This window comes from Danio aesculapii, chromosome 16 (assembly GCF_903798145.1).
Source record: "Danio aesculapii chromosome 16, fDanAes4.1, whole genome shotgun sequence".
Lineage (NCBI taxonomy): Eukaryota > Metazoa > Chordata > Actinopteri > Cypriniformes > Danionidae > Danio > Danio aesculapii.
Window position 1 is genome coordinate 27,742,621 of NC_079450.1, and position 19,663 is coordinate 27,762,283.

At 36.4% G+C, this 19,663-nt stretch overlaps 1 protein-coding gene across 1 annotated transcript in view; it reads right to left on the reverse strand.

Moving 5' to 3' along the window:
- Positions 1-516: 516 nt before the first annotated feature.
- The window catches only part of fam171a1 (family with sequence similarity 171 member A1), a 50,341-nt gene continuing 31,194 nt past the window's right edge, over positions 517-19,663 (reverse strand). The window contains exons 4-8 of the mRNA XM_056474983.1: positions 18,997-19,155; positions 15,673-15,849; positions 5,955-6,071; positions 5,454-5,568; positions 517-2,605 (exon numbers count right to left, since the gene is read on the reverse strand). Of these exons, the coding sequence (XP_056330958.1) occupies positions 931-2,605; positions 5,454-5,568; positions 5,955-6,071; positions 15,673-15,849; positions 18,997-19,155 (2,243 nt within the window). The 3' untranslated portion in view covers positions 517-930. The remainder of the gene's footprint in view (positions 2,606-5,453; positions 5,569-5,954; positions 6,072-15,672; positions 15,850-18,996; positions 19,156-19,663) is intronic.

Below are 19,663 nucleotides of genomic sequence, written 5' to 3' on the forward strand. Positions count from 1 at the left end.
ATACAGTGGTTAAAATAAAAAAGGCAAAACTAAAGCTACAATGATCCTTCAGTTTAAAGTAATGCATAGTGTTGGTAAAAATCCTACTCTCAAAAGAAAAGCACATGAAAATCTGTGCTCAACGCAGCCAAAACGAGAACAAATGATGCATTATGTAAACTTATTTGGCTTTACAAAGCTTCAGCTGTATTGTACTTAATTCATGAAACTAATAAAACTTAAAACGGGTGTGATTTAGATTGTAGATCCCATTATAGTGGTTTTATGTGTCTTTAATTCTATTAAGGTGTGGAAGACGTTCCACCGGTCATCCCATAAAAATAAGTGCTGGGAAACACTTAGTGGTGTAGTTGCAGTGTACACATGTGGCCACTAGATGTCATATTGCTCAAAAACAGCAGCATCTCATATAAAGCATAAACAACATTTCACCTTCAATACAATGGCTTGCAATTTTTTTTGCTCAAAGTGTATGTCTGGAAAGCCATAGCCGTTGTGCATTAGACTGTTGCATTAGGCGTCCATTTTGCTTGGAAACATCAGATTGTTCTTCCTTGCTCAGTCTTGAGGCAGACCTGTTCCAATATCTATTTGTGCTATGGCTTTCTTGGCTTTCATTGCCACAGGCAAACAGCCACGCACAGACCTGCGCTCATAAGGCAACTCCATTCAACAGTCCAGCTAAGGACCACAGGGGAAGCACTTTAAGGGATAGTTCATCCCAAAACAAAGCTTCTGTCATCCTTTAATCTGCTTCATAAGGTTGTAAACCCAGATGAAGTTCTGCAGGGTAAAGTACAATATTTAGAAGATTGCTTTAATAGGTAAAAAGACACACTTTTGTCTGTGCAAGTCAAATAGGTTTGTAGCGACATGAGAATGAGTAAAGGATAACAGAATTTGGGGTGTACCATCCCATTGAAAGGCGTATCATTTTAGGTTAAAGGCCAGTAGTGGTCGCTCCTCTCGTTTCTGCCATGGACTCTTCTTGTTCTCGTCTTCACCTCCGTCATCAGGGACGACCAGTTTGTCTGGCCGGCTGCTGTTCATGTGTATTTGATTCTCCTCAGTCCTAAAAACCTCGCCATCTATCCCTGTATCCTCTGAAGTTTCCACCGCAGGCTCAGGTAGAGGAGGTGGTGAAGGAATCTCAGGTGGAGGTGTCGGAGGTGACAAAGTCCCTTCGTCATCCTCCTCGCTCTCTTTCTCCTGCAGTAAACCCTTTACAGCACTTTCTTCAGGGCTGCAGACTGGTGTGGGGCTACCGCTGTTCTCCTCATCAGCATTTGAATCCTCTACAAACAATACCGGCGTATATCCAACCACAGGTACTGCAGGTGGAGCCTCAGGTTCAGTTTTAACAACAACTTTATCACGAATACGCCGCCCTGGTGTGACGTCGCTCATATCAACACCAGAGTCCAGACTGGCATCGTTGCTTCCGACACAACTGCTGTTGCATCCTGCCCTTTGCAAGTCAATGTAGGAATGGCGGATGTGTGCGTTGGAGCGTCCGTCCAGAGAAACGAACCAAGCTCTGGGGTGTGGTAGCGGTTTTCCACCTCTGAGCTCCATTAAAGTCTTTTCAGCCAGAAGCTGATCTTCTCCGTTCATCTGCACCACATCCAGTCCTGCCTGACTGAGAGAATTGGGGATGGAGAGATCGGCAGGAAGAGCTGCTGTCTGCAGTGTCCACTCATCAACTCCTCCGCCTCGGTCATCCCCGATCCTTTGTGTCCCTCCTTCCTGCTCTACCTTGGCCCATGAGTGCAGGATCTGACCCTGGGGCTGGTGGCATGCACTAAGCTCTGCCTGAATGGTTTCCAATTCGCTCTGTTCATCCGACTGCAGCAGCAGTGCCTGTCCGGACAGAGGGTGCGTCCCTGGTAGTCTCATGTAGTGAGCTGGGATGACAAGGGTGGGGCGAGCCTTGCGGTAGGTTTCTTCCCCTTTATTCACTACAAGTTCGGAGGTACAGCAGAGCAGGGCTCCAGGTCGGGGAAGTGGAGCAGGACGCTCTAGATGGTCTACAGAGCGGGACAACAAGTAATCAGTTGTTCGTCGCTCAATTCCTTGCTCCCGTTCTGGAGATCCGGCAGGACTTGTGGCCGAAACAGGAGAGAGACGTTGATCACGCAAGCTTGATTTACTCTCCGAAGAGAGACGTCCTGCAGAGGTGGTGTGATGTAACGTATGAGGCGAAGAGGAGGAGACAGACATGTGGAGGGGATGGACGGATGAAGTTGTAATGGACGTATAGCTCCGTCGGTATTCCCCTCGTCCTGCAGGGGAATCATAACCTTCAGAGGGATTGTTTGAGCAAGCCGATTTGAGAGGAAATATTTCCACTGAGTGTTTGTAGTGGTTGGATCCTCGGCTATGAAGCTCGCCACGCGAAGTTGCAAGCTCATTGGTGGAGGAGTCGTAGGGAGTGGGTTTAAGCATAGGTGTGTGCATGTCCGGCTCTGCCCCGTTCTGGTCAAGGTGAGTCTCATTGATGAGGTTAAGATGGGACATGGAAGTAGCCTGGTCTCGTTTAGAGCCATCCAAAGCTGAGGATAATGTGAACTTCCGATGGGCAGGCCGCAAACGGGTACACTTTCTCCTGAAACACAGAAGCATGATCAAATTGACTACTGAATTAAACAAGGAACTTTTTTATGGGTAGAGTTTAACCAAGCACAATGAGACCTACAGTACCAGTGATAGTGTAGATTAACTGGGGGATCGAATGCAATATGAAACACCGGTTAAGCATTTCAAAAGTGCTACTAAACAAACACATACAGAATACTTATATTAACAGAATTTACCTGCTGCCTTTGTCTAATGTGTTGTGTTCTTTCTTAGTTTCATTGATATGTAGCACTACAATTTGAAGCACTCTAAAGGGTCAGCCCTCCATTTGGTCTTTCAATCTTATGTCTACATTCCATAAAACTCTCAATGAAAACGATCATGGCATCCTCTACCAGGGTATATGCAGGGATCCTAAAGTTAATTTCAATACTTTTTTTAAAGACATTTTTAAAGACCTTCTAAGAATATTTTAACACCTCATTGCCACTTCAAGTTCTACGGTAACAAACCTTTAACTTAATACACAGTTGTAGTTAAATAAATCTATGGAGCACAACCATACAACAGAACTCGGATAAGCTTGGAAGAGACCAAGCTTGAAAAAATAAATTATGTGGTTGTTTTCAGCAACAGGCTGCAGCCAAACCGTTTAAACTTGTCTTTCTCCAACCAGGAGTACGCAAACTTAAATATTCCCATTTGCCGTCTGTTTCGCACTATGGTTTCACTACATATGGAGAGCTTCACATCACTTTCCTGCATTTGTCGCAAATTATGTGACATCACCCGGATGGAAGAGCTTTGGCCGGACGCGTCCCAGTCCGAACCAATCACGTGGATCAAGCACACCATTGTTAATATTAGGAGAAAAATAAATATATTTATGCTTTGTAGTCAAACAACTTTGGAGGACGCTTGAACAAAATTTAAGACCTCGTAATAATGCGATTAAGACTAATACTTTTTAGGAGCCTTAATTTTTTTCATTGATCAACTTTTAATATTTTTTAAGAGCCCGTGGACGCCCCGTCCACTCTTTACACACTTGATCTCTTAAGACAACCAGGATAGTTTCTACTGTCAGTGCAACTAGGCATTAAAGTTAACAAAAACAAACAAAAAAAACCAAAAACACTTTAGTTAATTACAGTAAAAATAGAAACGAGATTTTAAAAACTGAAACCAACTAAAATTATAGCAAAAACGTCCTTCATTTTCATCTTTTTTACGTGTGTTTAATAAATAAGCCTACTGTACTCCTTTTAGAAGTAAATCTATTTGCTTTGCGCTGCAAGGTGTTTGACCTGTACGGCACTTTACTCTCTCAACAGTCTGTAATGCTGATGCCATTGGCCATATCAACCTAGTCCTTCTCCGGTCATCCTCGCTATTGCTCCCATGACAAAAACGAGTGGACATGACAGCAGCACGGTGACAGCACTAAATACAACCTTAAAAGTATTAATTTAACACATTTGTGCCCAATAATGGGTTTTATTTCTGTATTAGTGATCCACATAGCGAACGAATCGTTCTTTTTAACCTGAACTTCTAAGGGAATCGGACTGAATCGAACTGAATCATTTGAAACGATTCGCGTCTCCAGTAAGCACTTATGCACAATTTACTTTATAATATGCTTAATACCCCCCTCTGACACGAAATAAACCAATTTCCCGAGTGGTTCAGTTAATAGAACAGTACACTGAGATCAGATTTAAAAAGCGGTGAACCGATAATACTGCGCATGTGTGATTCAGTGAACCAAACACAAACAGTACATGACAGTGACTGAAACAAACTTGGAACAACTGCAGCGCAGGTAAAACGAGGGCTTAAAATGGGAGGATCTGGTGAAACGCAAGTTTATTTCATAACAGAAAGTCGTAATGGACTTTTAATAAGTGAATCATGCTTCAGTTGTGTTGCAAAACTTGGTGATCATTTTGATGTATATATGACTGAAATTATGACTACTGACTGCATATGGTCCAAACATGGGAGGATTGTCACAAAGTCCAAACTTAACATCACTATTGTGTATCTAACCTCAAAAGCAGCCTTGCACACATATTGTACTGTACTTAGTACAGGGCTGCTATTGTGTGGGCTGTTATATTTGAATTTGAGGATGGGTAGATGATAGAGGTCATGCGTCCTCTGAGTTTTATAATATAATATTTATTCTCATAATTTTGAATTTAAACTAAAACCAAGCAATTTTAATATATTTCAAATATAGAAACTAAAAAACGAAATAAAAACTAAAACTAATGTAAAATCTAAAACTTTTTTAACCTCTTAAGGCCATGGTGTTTTTTTATATGCATTTTTTATTTCCCTTTGCTATTTGGGCTTATTAGAACCTACTTAGAAGTATCATCTTTTGATACGATGTACTTTTACAGAAAAATGATGTCCATATAAGTGGACTCAAGGTCTGAATTTACATAAAACACTTTTTCCTGCACTTTTTTTTATACATATTGAACATAGACATTTTTTTTTTACTTGCTTTGACTATCAGAGTAAAAACATTTTTTCCCCCATTTTGGACAGTTTAAATAGTGTTTGGGACATTCATATGCTGCAAAACAGTTGCAGGATGACACTGTATATCTGTAACAAAATATAAAACATTCAAAGTATTTTTAATAGCCACTTAAGAGCTAAAATGTGCTGTCCACGTATGTGGACACTCAAGCCCTAGAAGGATAACCTTGCAAAGCACAGGGGAAAACTAGTTCTCAGTGAATAAACCTGGTGATTAGTTATATGTATAATGAAGTTCCAATATCTACCCAGTGCAAAAGCTTTTCAGATTTTCCTAGATATTTTTATTAGGCTTTGTTCTTCCACAAAATAAGACTCACCTGCAATAGTAAAGCAGCAGGCAGAGCAGGAAGAGCAGTATGAGGGCCATTCCTCCCAGTATGACCAGCAGGAAGACTGTGTGGTAAGTGCTAATGTCCTTTGCTACCACCGGACCTACAACAGAACATGCACACTTGGTTTTCAGCATAGATGAATCCATCCATCCCATTCACATTTTCCATGTCCTCCTGACCTCCCCTTTAGAGTATCCATCAATAACACTTCTCAATAGTGGAGATGTCCTAGAAGCATCGTTTTCAAGCTGAAAGCCAGGACCCCTGACATAATGACATGATTCTTTTAGCTGGCAGATATGAATAGCACAGTGAATGTGCAAACAACTCTACAAGTCAATAACTCGGTCTGCAACAAAGCAATTGTAATGTCTGCCTGCTGGGCTCCTCTCTCCGTTAATGGCTATATAAAAGAATCAAAGAATAGACAACCATCCAAACAATATTTCAAATAAAAAAGGCCCAGAAATGGATGACGATTGTTACCCGTGTTGATAGGAGACATGGCTGCGACCCAATAGCCAAGCTGAGGGGCAATGTACGTAAGAGTCAACTGCTTCCCCTCTCTCTGGACATATCCCAGACTGCTCTTCAGCCAGGCACCTGGACAGACACACAAATACAGACGTATTTGTATTTAATACACACTACTGGTCAAAGTTTGGAGGCTGCATTTCTTTATTAATAATGATTTAAAAAGCAGTGATATTGTGACAAATCATTTAAAATCAAAATAATTCATTACCTTGGAATTATAAGGTTCTATCTGCGTTCTGAATGATTTTGAGATATTGAGCATCAAAGTTTTTGAACTCCATATAGCAAACAGTATGTGTGTAACATTTGCTTTTTAAATAAAAAGTCTTCAAATGTAAACAACTTATAAAAACTTCCCATAATGTAAATAAGTTGTCATTTAATAAGAATACTGTATGTCAATAACTCAATTTTGACAAAAATGTCCTTATAATTCTAAGGTGACGAATTATAGGTATGAATATTTCTTCAATGTAAATTATTCCTCTGATGGCAATGCTGAATCTTCATAATTACTCAAATCTACAGTGTCACATAATCCTTAAATGATTCTATTATGTTGTTGAAAGATTTCAGATTATTAGTGCATAACAGCTATGCTGCCCCATATAGTCTTGCAACTGACAAATTACCATTCAAAATCATCATTAAAAAATAAATAATAAAATAGCCAACTAAAAAAAAAGTTATTAAATCAATGATGCATTTCATTGGTCAAAAGTGCAAAGTTCATAAATGTTACATGAATTTAAATCAGGGTTTCTGCAGGTTTCACCAAGTTAAATTTAAGACCAAGACATTTTTAAGACCATTATGAAGGAAATTTTAGACTTATACAGGGCTAAATGCTAAGACTTTTTTAAAAATATCCCAGTTCGAATAGATTTTCAATTGCACCATCAATACATTTAATAATTTTGTTTGGGTATTTTTTTTTTAATTAATTTTCAAATATACCCATTCCAAACCCTATAACCCTTACCAAGAATAAAACAAAACATAGCTGTCAATTACTTCAGACTACAACAATAATAATAATAATAATAATTTAATATAAAAAATATATAGATCATGTCAGTATCCTCAGCAGTATATAAATGGAGAATTAAGCAAATGTTACTGTAAGGAAAGTAATTAAATGCTATTTTTAAATATAAAAGTTAAACGTTTTATTGAGATGGGTTGTTGGTGATTGTGCGGGTGTTAATAGCCAGATTGGATAGCTATACATAAAGGAAAATTAAGAGCTGTTAAAAAAGATTTAAGAGCTACAACACAACATATCAGTAGATTTAAGACTTTTCAAGGCCTAAAATTGAGCTTTTTAGGCATTTTAAGACCCTGCGGATACCCTGTTAAATACATTGTAAGTATATTTATACAGCACTGAATATATTTTTTGTTCAAACCAAACTGTCAAAATGTAAAAAGAAATAAAAATCATTTAAATTACACTGTGATATTTACATGTACACAGTAACAGTAAGTTAGTCTGTTTATTAGGTTTACATTATGGCTACTCAGCAATATCACTACTACAATAAAACAACACAATCCTGTAATCGATCACAAAAGAAATATAAACCTCTGTCTTGAAGTCTGTGGTCAGCGCTGATTTGAGTCCAGCACTGAGAACAGACAGTACAGAAATCACTCAAAATACTGTACTGCCATTCTATCAGATTTCTCTGTTGATCACTTACAATACATTCAATTGACTTTCTACTGGATTATTGTGTCTAGATGCTTTCCCAACTGTGTATGGGACCAGACAGGGATTAAATCCAACCATACAAACTACAAGCGCCTCCATTGTCATGCATTCCTAATTAATCAGAATCAAAATAGGCTTTATTCACTAAGTAAGCGCAAAACCACAAGGAATTTCTTTTTTATGGTTTACAGGAGCTCATACACAAATATTAACACAAGAGGATAGAAAAGGCATTTAAAAAAAATACAAAAAAGGAGATAAAAAAATAAATAAAATAAAATTACATAAGAAAAGTCAGATGCAAAATCCTCTAAGTGCCATCTGAAATGGTCTTCTAAAATATATTTTTTTCTCTGACTCCAGTGTGCAGGCTCAGTAACTTCACTTTTATGATAAAGAATGTGTTATTTTTTATTGTTTTTAACGTAAAATAACAGAAAATAAACATAGGAGAAACATGCTAATTTTAGAGGAAATTTTCAAATGGCACTTGGTTTTTGCATCTGAATTACACGTTACATTATGGTGTCTATGCTTTAACTGTATCAATAAGAAATAAAAATATGCATCTAAATAAGTGGCTTTTTGAATTATGATAAATTAAGATCAGTTTAGATCCAAAACTGGCCCAAGGTAACCTTTGATTTTGCCCGCAACATCATCTGAGAGGAGGGGAGTTGGGTGAACTGGAATGGCTTTGACAGAGTTTTTAATATATTTAATATAACATTTATTTGTTGTTGTTTTACTGTTAAACTTATTTAAAAAAACATAATTGAACTTTTAAAATAAATAGTAAATTAAATTGATTTTGTTTTAACGTACATGCGACAATCAACGTCAGCCAAAGTGAACATATTAACAGACAAGATGGAGAAATCCATGCCACACAGACAAGGGAAAGATCAAGAAAAACTGGCAAGATTACTTTTTTTATTTAGCGAAATCAATTGCAAGGCAGTATGTCTAGTTTGCAAACAGTCTGTTGCAGTTTAAAAAAAAAAAAAAAAAAAAAAAAAAAAAAAAAAAAAAAAAAAAAAAAGTACAATATCTGACGTCATTACAAAACAAAACACTATGCTGTTTTTTTCCAAATACACAGCTGAGGCGTGAAAACAGAAGACTAGCGAGTTGCTAGAATATATTCTTTCGTCATTTTGTTTGCAGCTTACTCCCTTTATTAATCTGTGGTCGCCACAGCAGAATGAACCGCCAACTTATCCAGCATCTGTTTTACACAGCAGATGCCCTTACAGCGGCAACCCAACACTGGGAAACACCCCTACACTCTTGCATTCACACACATACACTACGGCCAATTTCGCTTATTCACTTCACCTATACCGCATGTCTTTGGACTTTGGGGGAAACTGGAGTACCTGGAGGAAACCCATGCGAACATGGGGAGAACATACAAACTCCACACAAAAATGCCAACTGATCCAGCTGGGGCTCGAACCAGTGACCTTCTTGCTGTGAGGTGATCGTGCTACACACTGCACCACCGTGATGCCTAGAATACATTTTTAAAAACATTTTTAAACGAATAAGGGGACCCTGTGGCAACTTTAATAAAATTTCCTTTTGGTACACAATGCAAAATTTACTTTCGGCCTGCAACCCTCAGTCAAGTTTTATTTTTGGCCCTTCATAGAAAAACGTTGGGCACCCCTGATTTAGATAAACAGTTAAGATAAAAGAGAATTAAGATAAGTCATTCAAACAGAACTTACGATTCAAATGCTGCAAGTCTATGAAAAGAATGTTCTTGAACTTACAAAGTTAAAATGTGAATAGGTTTAAATTAGATGAGGGGGTTATATGTTTAAAGGAATTACAATGTAAATTCCACTCGTTCTACCTACCAAAGTTTCCTTTTTTCTTTTTAACACCAAACAAGATATTGTGAGGGCAATGCGGTGGTGCAGTAGGTAGTGCTGTCGCCTCACAGCAAGAAGGTTGCTGGTTCGAGCCTTGGCTGGGTCAGTTGGCATTTCTGTGTGGAATTTACATGCTCTCCCCACGTTCGTGTGGGTTTCCTCCGGGTGCTCCGGTTTCCCCCACAAGTATAAAAACATGCGGTACAGGTGAATTGGGTAAGCTAAATTGTCCGTGGTGTGTGTGTGTGTGTGTGTGTGTGTGTGTGTGTGTGTGTGTGTGAGAAAGAGTGTATGTTCCCCAGTGATGGGTTGCGGCTGGAGGGGCATCCAGATTAATAAAGGGACTTAAAGGGCCAAAAAGAAAATGAATGAATAAAGATATTGTGAAAAAATATTAAACCAATAGCCAATCTGACTTTCATAGCATTTCTTCTATATTTGCAAATGATTACAGCTTGCAATATTCTTCAAACATCTGATTCTAGGTTGAATAGAAAAATATAAATTAAGAGACAACTTTTTGAAACCTCTTCTTCAGGGTGAGTACATTTTAATTTTTGGGTGAACAGTCCCTTTAAGGGCCACTTGATGGCAGTGCGTGTTGTAAGAAGGGAGTAATAGTGTATGAATAATGGGAAAATGAAGAAAGTCATTTAGATAAAGCAGAACATCAACATATCTCACTGGTAATTCATCATTTGCATACAAGTCAACCCTCCTGTTTTTTCCTGGGATTCTCCCTATACACAACTAATACCGCCGAACCACCAGTGAACGCCCCTTGCTCTTAAATGTGAACCTGTTCTGTGCTTTCATTTTATTTAGGCATGAAACACTTTGAAATAAATATAAAAAGGGTGGGATTCCCTTCCTATCCAGTACATCCATTGCCCCTCCAATGCAATCATAAAAACGGTGGGGGGGGTATGACAGGTATGATAATTTGTGGTTTAAAGTTTAAAACATTTGTTTGTTTTTTATTCTCCTTGTGCACCACAGTTCACATTGATCTTATTCAGTTTATATTGATTGATTTAATTGATCAGTGCCAGACCAGCACACAGACGCACACAGACACACACAGCACTGAAGACTACAGCAGTCAAATAAACACAGCAGCGCACTGAGCAAAATGCTGATGCACACAAACAGAGCAGAGGAAAGAGGCTGGAGAATGATTCAGCATTGTTTACACAATTAGCTTCATGAACACGTGACGCAGGAATATTGCTGGACAACATCTCACACTCTCACAATAGAGTCACATGCGGAGCTCTGCAATTAATCAATCTGCCATGCAAAGAAAGCCCTGTGTGAAGTGCTTTGTGCTCAGCATTACATAAGGTGTCTTTGCCAGTTGGCATTTCACAATGCATTTACACTAATGCAACTGCTTTGACACAGTTTTGATACACTGGATTGAGTTAACCACAGAACGTTCAACCCAGAACAGCAGATCATAAAGATCAATATGGTTTTATACAAATACAACTACTACATACACACAATTTGTATGCTTTTCACCAATACTGTGCATTTATTTGATGACAAATGCAGCAAAACTGTAATATTATTACATTTGATTATCGATTGCCATTAGGTCAGTCATCAGAGTCATGTATTCTTTTAGAAATCATTCTAATATTCTGATGTTCTTATGCTTATTTATTATTATTATTATTATTATTAAATATGAAAATCAGGTGAAATGAAATCAGGTGATTGTTTACTTTACTACAGATCCTGGAAGATCCTTTTTTTATTCATTGCAATGCTTCTATTAGGAAACGCAGAAAGAAACAGTATTAATATGGGGTATGATGTGCTCTTCAGTCTAGCTGGTGTCCCAGTGCACTACAGACAACAAAGCCGCCTACATCACTGTGCCATAAGAGAGGAAATGGAGTTAGTGTTGCCCCTGTTCTCAGCTCTGTTTATGAGTGGCTGCTAGGAGACAACAGTGATAACAGAGCAGTCCAGACATGGCCTGAACTTAGAAACCAAAAAAAACTGCTTATACATATACATTATATTCTTGTATTGCAAACTTATTTCCACTATTTTTACATCTAACCATTGCTTTCATGTAAAGACAACAAAATGCTTCATATTTTTAAAATCACAGCCTTTTAAAGTACACTCTATTTGATAATGAGTATTGGGAAGGGAAAAAACTAACCATTCATTTGTCTGGTCATGCATCGGTAGGCTAGGCATGGGATGATAACCGTTTTAAAAGGTATATCATAGTTTGGAAAAGTCAAGGTTTTAAAACTGAAAAATTTTCTGTAATACTGTTCTAAGGTATGTGTAAGTTTCTTTATTTAATTTTTTTGGACAACAGTATCTCCAGCAGAAATATACAAAGATGCTGTTTTAAATTATAAAGAAATGTGTGTTTTTGAAACAAATGAAGACAGCAGAAGTCAGAGATTCATTCGAGTTATTTAGCCTGATGTGTTTACTGCTCCAAAATATTTTAAATGTTTCACAAAATAAAATATCTAGTGTTCAAAAGGGGGAAAAAGTTTTAGTTTTTTACCCAGACATTTAAAGAGAACTTATTTTAGCGTAGTTATCACAATACAACGATACCGTGATATTTTTATCCAAGGTTATCATACCGTCAGAATCTATACCAGCTCATGCCCACAGTAGGCCTACACGAACGTACCAAATGGTTCACAGTTTTTTTTTGCTTTAAAAAAAATCATTTGACAGGGAAGCGTGTGTGGGTTGTTTTGGTATCTGACTAAAATATGTGATCTCACATTATGGATAGCTGCTGTCTGTATCACTCTTTCACTTTCTTTGTCTTTCATGGTCTCTCTCTCTCTCTCTCTCTCTCTCTTTTAAGACGTTTAAAGCAGTTTGTTGGTGTGATTACGGCTCACCGCAGTCTATTCTGTCCCATCACAGTTTAACTTCGTTCTTTCAATTCACATGCTTCAGGTTCTATCAGTTTAAAGGTTCGAGTGCAAGACGTGGCAGCAACTCAATACTTAAGCTTGTGCCCTTTCGCTGTCAGCTCACAAATGCTTTTTTAAATTTCATATTGGTGGAACGCATGTAACATAAGAATTTGCATATTTAAGAGTCAGCTAAGTCTGAGTCTAAATTAAAAATACAATTTTTCTTCTTTGCAAAAGAATTTGTGAAATTACATGAGAAAATGTTATCATTACCATTAATCAACAACACAAGACTAAATTAAAATGTATAGGTTCAATCTGTATAAGACTGAAATTAGAATGGCCTTAGAATAACATTTTTTTTAAATACTGTAAATGGTAGAATAAGGCTATGTACTTTATGCTGATGTATGATATTTCTAAATAGTATTTAAGTGCTACAATAGTTTTGTTTTTTTACATTGTAAACCGAATCAATTAGAAAATCATGACCACCAAACTATGATACAACACAAACTGACAATTTTGTGAACTGTCCCATCCCTAATAATGATTGAACATTCTCGTGTTACACAACTTAACTAGAATTGCAGATATTGTTTAACACCCATTTTCACTTGCCAATGAGGGTGCGGTCTATTTTTTTGCAGTCTTCAAAAGTTTTTCCCCCTCCATATATTTCATAGACGTCAGATTTATTTATGAATTTGAAAGATATCTGTTAATGTATACTATTATATGTCACACTGACTGCCAAAAATTAGCACCTCATCAAATTTCATGCATTCCGTTTTAAGGACATTCAGCCCGGTCCACTTTCCATACTAGCATACACTTAATAGCTGAAGTATACTTCAAGCTTTACACTCAAAGATAACATTTATTAACACCAATTGCTTTAATAACATTGACAAATAATTGTAATCTTTTGCCAATTTCAAAATCAATATTCACTTCGCAAACATGTTGGTGTTGCTGAAATTCACTTTTAGCTTTTAAACAGATTGCATTTATCCTAGATGATTTAAAAGAATTTAGACACAATAGTCATTCAGTCATTTACTGGCTATCAGTAGTCATTTGAAAAGAACTTCAAGCTAATTGGCTGGCTGAGTGGACAAAATATCAGAGCTTACAGAGTGGAAGAACTCACTGAAGATCCTATTGTGATGCTTTAATGCATGTCTTCCTGACTCCTCCAGTCTGCTGCGGGACTGTGTTAGTGTGAAGCTGCTCTGAGTCTCAGGCTTCTGCGGCACAGCCTCTGGGTTTGTTGAATGCATCATAAATTACACCAGTGGTCAAGCTATCCGCCAGAAGACTTTGAGTTCGGCTTTACACTTTACAGCTTTAAAGTCACAGGCATATACAGTGAATATTTTTATCAACAAATGTTTTATCCATTTCACAGTGAACACAGCAGACATATTTTGGTAAATTTAAACAAAAAGTTTTATTAAACAGTTAAATACATTAATATAAGAGTCTGGTCACCTAACATCTTAAGGAATAGAAAGAGAAATAATTCAAAGGAGTTATTCTAAAATAAAAATAAATAAATGACAAACAACAAAATTAGCTACATTTAAATTTTTTTGTAATAAATCAAACAGTTAAATTTTAAATCAAACAAATAAAACATGTTTTTATTGAAAGTTACAAAGTTAAAAGTAAAATGTAAAAAATAAAAAATAAAATAAAATAAAAAAATAGAACAAAATAAATCTTATATACTGTAATTTGACAAAAAAATCTTTTAAATCTAAATAATATTTTTGCATTATTTCTCTTTTTTTTAAATGTATTTTTAAACTAGTAATCCGCCAAGGTGAAAATTAAAGATGCAATCACAAAAAAAATTAAATAATTTTTTTTTTTTAGATTTTTATAGATTTATCTCTGACAGGAGGAATTTACTGGTTCACAAAAGATCTGTCACAGCAGTTTAGTATTGCATAATTGCAGACGATTACCTCTTGTGACATAAACTGTTCTTACAAGGACAGAAAAAAGACGAGAAAAAAAAACCTTAATGTGCAGTCTCTGAGAATGCAGAATGAATTTCGTCAGACAGAAAAAGTGAGGGACAAAGAGGACTGAGCTGAAGATATGGTCATACTGGCCTTGCATTGTAATTATAGCAATCCTTATCTAACCACAGTGAAATTATGGGATATTCAGAGCCCTGATTTACGAGGTAAAGATCTTTGTCTGCCGGATCTCAACAGGACAAATTACATATAAACTCAAATAGACACAGGGCTCTAGACAAGTGAAGCTTTAGGGTCAGTTAAAGCATTAAAGCTCCAGAATCACTCCATTTCAAACTAAAACCAAGCCAGCAGGTACAACAAAACAACAAAGCAGACCTTTTTGGAGCTTATATATTAACTCCACAGACCTTCATTAAAGCATTGTTTTTAAAGCAACATGTTAAAATGCATCTGGTGAAAATTCTAATAATTTCGGAGCAAAATCCTGTAAACTCTGAAATGAACGCCAGTGTTTCAACCTTGTGACTCGGATTTGATTTGGAACAGATTTATTCTGTCTGCGTATTATTTGATTATGACTATTTGCCTACTGAACAATCTGCCTTTTCATCACAAAAATCTGTATAATCTCCCAAAATCACAGCAAAAAATGCAACTTTAACATGCTATTAAGAAGTCTTTTCACTCAGCTAGGCAAGTCTTTCATCTGTAATCTTACAATAGAAGCAAAAAAAAAAAAATGTTTCAGTGATTTCACCATGTTGTTCTTTAACTGCATGTTTGCATGTGTGTTGTTGCCATTTAAAGGATCTGGTCACTAAAATAGTTGATGATATGTGACTCATATTTGGAAATCAGGAAACACTTCAACATAGGAGGTAAACATTTTCATAAACAGTCCCACATTATTCCCCCCTCCAGCTCAGCTTTGAACATTTATTATTTGCCTCAGAAACAATGAAGACTGGAAATCTGGAGGCTTTAAAAGAGATCACAACCTCACGGACAAACAAAGTAAACCCTCCTCACAAAGAAGACACCTTCAACAAATGTAATGAAAATATTCACAGCATAAACATACAGTTGTGATAAATTAGTAATGGTTCATGTGACTAATTGATGCTTTACTATCTACAGGTCTAAGACAAACGAGTATTATAAACTCACCCAGTTTAGGGTCAAACCTCCATGCCGGAATGTGATCGTTCTCTTTTAAGCCACTGTTTGCAGGAAGAGGGACGCTCACACTGATTGGCTCACTGACGTGAAGCTCCACCCCATCACTGCCCAGAAGATGGACACTGAGCGCAGCTATAGGAGTAAGCTCGAACTTTCGCTCACTGCCTATTAGAGAGAGAAAGAGAAAGCAAGGCAAGAGTTCAACAAGATAGAAAAAAAAAAAACCGTAACAATGTGAAACAATATTAACCAATATAAAGACCATACTGCAGAGACCACCGTTTAAAATCTGGGTGCGCAAGATATTTCTATGTTTTTAATGGGGCATATTAAAGGGGACCAATTATGCCCCTTTTTATAAGATATAAAATAAGTCTCTTATATCCCTAGAGTGCGTATGTGAAGTTTCAGCTCAAAATACCCCACAAATATTATTTTATAACTCTTTGAAACTGCCCCTTATAGGATTTGATTCAAATTGTGCTGTTTTGGTGACTGTTGCTTTAAATGCAAATGAGATTTTGCACCCAGCCTTTTTTTTAAAAGAGGGCGGAGATAAAAACAGCATATTTCCCCTCTGATGACAAGTACAAAGGGAGAATGTCAATCAAAGTGTTTCTGCAAACAATATATGCTTGCTATATTTACACACGGTTACTGCACAACTGTGTTTAAACCCTATAAAGTGATTTTGCATAATAGGTAACCATTAAAAGAATAGTTAACTCATTCTGTAATCATTTACTCACCCTTCACTAGTTCCAAAAATGTTCAAGTTTTTTTTACCGTTTTCTGTAGATAATTTGAATGCTGGAAACAGGCAGCATTTTTTTTCCTACTATAGAAGTCAATGGTTACTGGCTTTCAGCATTCTTCGAAATATCTTCTTTTGTGTTTAACAGGAAAAAAAAAAAACCATACAAGTTTGGAGCAGACTTTTTTTTAAATTTACTTTTGTGCAGGAAACTATTTTAATTCAGTATTAGATCGATAGTCGATGTTACTTCTTGACACTTTATTTATTGTTAATGAGTCAGCTAAAACAGTATCAGACAGACATAATAACAGCGATCCATTATAATTACGACCACAGCAGAAAATGAGTTTCATTAATTTTAGAGTGAACTCATGTTTGCGGCATTTGTCATCATTATGGACGACAGAACGTCTAATGTAATGGTTTAACAATTAATTATTCAGTGCTCAAGAACTTTCCATTACAACACAATTATTGTGAAACCCAGTACTCGTCAATTCAGAGTGAAAATAACTATTTTAAAGAGCCCAATGAAAAACTAGTATTCCCATGTACATTTGATCTAAAAATGATAATCAATACCATAACTTCACAATCCTTTGATTAACCTACACACACAGACAGACAAAAACCCTTTATTGCTCTAAATCAACAGCCTACACCAAGTGATTTGACATCAAATAAGAAAGTATGCAACACGTCTATAGTACTGATAAATGTTTGACTGACAAGCAGCTGTTCTCCTGTGGCTATATATATATATGTATTTGTTCACATGCTTTGTGGTGATGTGGTTTAACACATGGACTGTCAAACGCAACAAAAAGGACTGGCTTGTGAGCAATTAATGGAAATGGAATCAATTTGTCTAAAGTGAAGACAAACGGGGCTGAAAAAAAAGTAACACATTTTGCATCCAAATAAACCTGTTGTTGTGTACTATATATTTAGTATGATAATAACTTTTTTTCTAATTTGGTAGAAGAACTACTATTTTTTTTTTTTTTTGCATTTACCCTTCCTTGACTGTGTAAACCTGTGTAGTTTTTCAAGGTCTGAAAGTATCAAAGATCAAAGTGGACAATAAATGGATTTATTGTCTCCAATAAACAAACCGCCTGAAACGAGACATCAGTAACTTATTTTTATTTCAATCAGCTACATTTTAAATCAGGAACCCACTAAGTAATATAACCTTCAGTTGTCATTATTGTTAAACCTGTTTAATGTATGAGATTTTTAAAAACTGTGTATATGATGTATGAACAGCTTGCAAATGTGCTTTGAATCCTCACTACTTAGTTCAACGTTAATATCCTGTGGACAAACTGTGTCGGTGACTACGTTTACCTGGACATTAGTAATAATGAATAAGACAATAATTATGAATAAATATGATTTAGGTGTTTGCATGAGTTACTTTTTGAATGTTCCGTTCATGATCCCGTTTTACATGTTATAGCACATAATTCGAATAACATCATTGCGTCACCACGCTATCCACGTTTCCTCAGGAGTTTCGTGTAATTTCAGGTGTTTCATTTTTAATTTATCAACTTTAACTGCAGTTTGGCACTTTCACTTTCATTCAGGAACATTTCATGCATGCCCACGTGACAAATGAGATACTGGATATAAGTATGAACAGCTGGAAGAGTAATGTTTTCATGGAATTTGATATCGCACGCCAGATGGGGGAAAAAAACCCTCATTCGCGATGCAGGTGTCTGTGTTCCTTCACTGACTCAGTAGGTGCAGAGAATAGAGCTAAACTATTGTAAAAAAAAATATATATATGTACAAAACTAAATTATGAACAGTAAACACAGCACATTAAAGGCACTTTATATTGTAACTACTGAAATCTGGTATCATGTACACTTAGGGCTGCATGATAACAGGAAAAAATGATAAGCATGATTATTTTGCTCAAAATGTTAATCACAATTAATTATGACGATTATTCCTTTGTATATATAATATAATACTATACATTGGGAAGTTTAGACTAAACAGGAGCAAAGGCTACCTGATCAACATTGCATTCCTTGAAAGAAACACTTGCAATCTAGACGCAGTCACCTCATGCTTGATGAGGTACAATCCGTAAACTCCACCCATTAAAATAACGGCTTGATCTTTATACTGTAAAATCGTGACGAGATTTAGTTATTGATCGTGGGCCACAAATATCGTTATCGTGATAATACGATTAATTGTGCAGCCATATGTACACTGCAAAAAAGCTTTTCTTATTTAAAGTTTTGACTTATTTCTAGCAAAAATACAAGCAAAATAAGTAAAAACAAGCTAAATAATCTGCCAGTGGAGTAAGCAAAATAATCTTGTTTTAGGGAGAAAAAAAAAACAAAAAAAAAAAACAACATACTGAATTTTCATTTCTTATTTCTGGATATAAGACTTTTTGCTTGTCTAGAAGATGTTTCTTGAATTGAAAATGTTTAGATATTTGGACTAGAAACAAGACAAAACGAAGTAAAAAATATTTTTTTGCAGTGCATTTCCCAGAAATAGATCAGCTCCCGGTGTGTTACCTGTGAAGTTTGGATGAAGCCCTTGCAGGTATGGAAAGTACTGCGTGTCCTGTGTGGAGCTGCTCACGGTGAGGAAGGCCGTCAGGTTGGTGTAGGTTGCATTAGAAGGAAGACTCAATGCTCTTCTCTGGAACTGAACCCGCGGCTGCAACTTTGGGCCTGCAAACACGCATAAATACGCAACAATCTGAGATGGAAGAAATGCGGCACACATTAGGCTGATGATCCAACATCCCTGACATAATACATGCATCTTCCATCGGTCTCTCCTCCTAAATGGAGTAGATCAGAAGTTGACAGAGTGCTGGTAGTGGAGTGTGTGTCTCTAGAGAGTGAGAAGGTCATTATGTTTCCATTGTGGCAAATATTACATACCATAGACATGAGAGTAGGCTATAGCTAATGCAGTCCTCAGTCCCACAAAACTGTAACACCCAGAATGAGACCCTCAGTAATAGGGGTGCACAATACTATAGTTAACTTTAATAATCACATAAGTTGCAGTTTTTGATTAAAACATAGTATATGAACATTATTGCTGAATAAAACTAGTAAAAAATAAAATAAAAATAAATCTTGCTGAGCCCACATGTTTGAAAGGTAGTGTATATTCATAATATCGGTTAGTGTAATATCGGTTAGTGACTGATATCAGATTTTTTTAAAA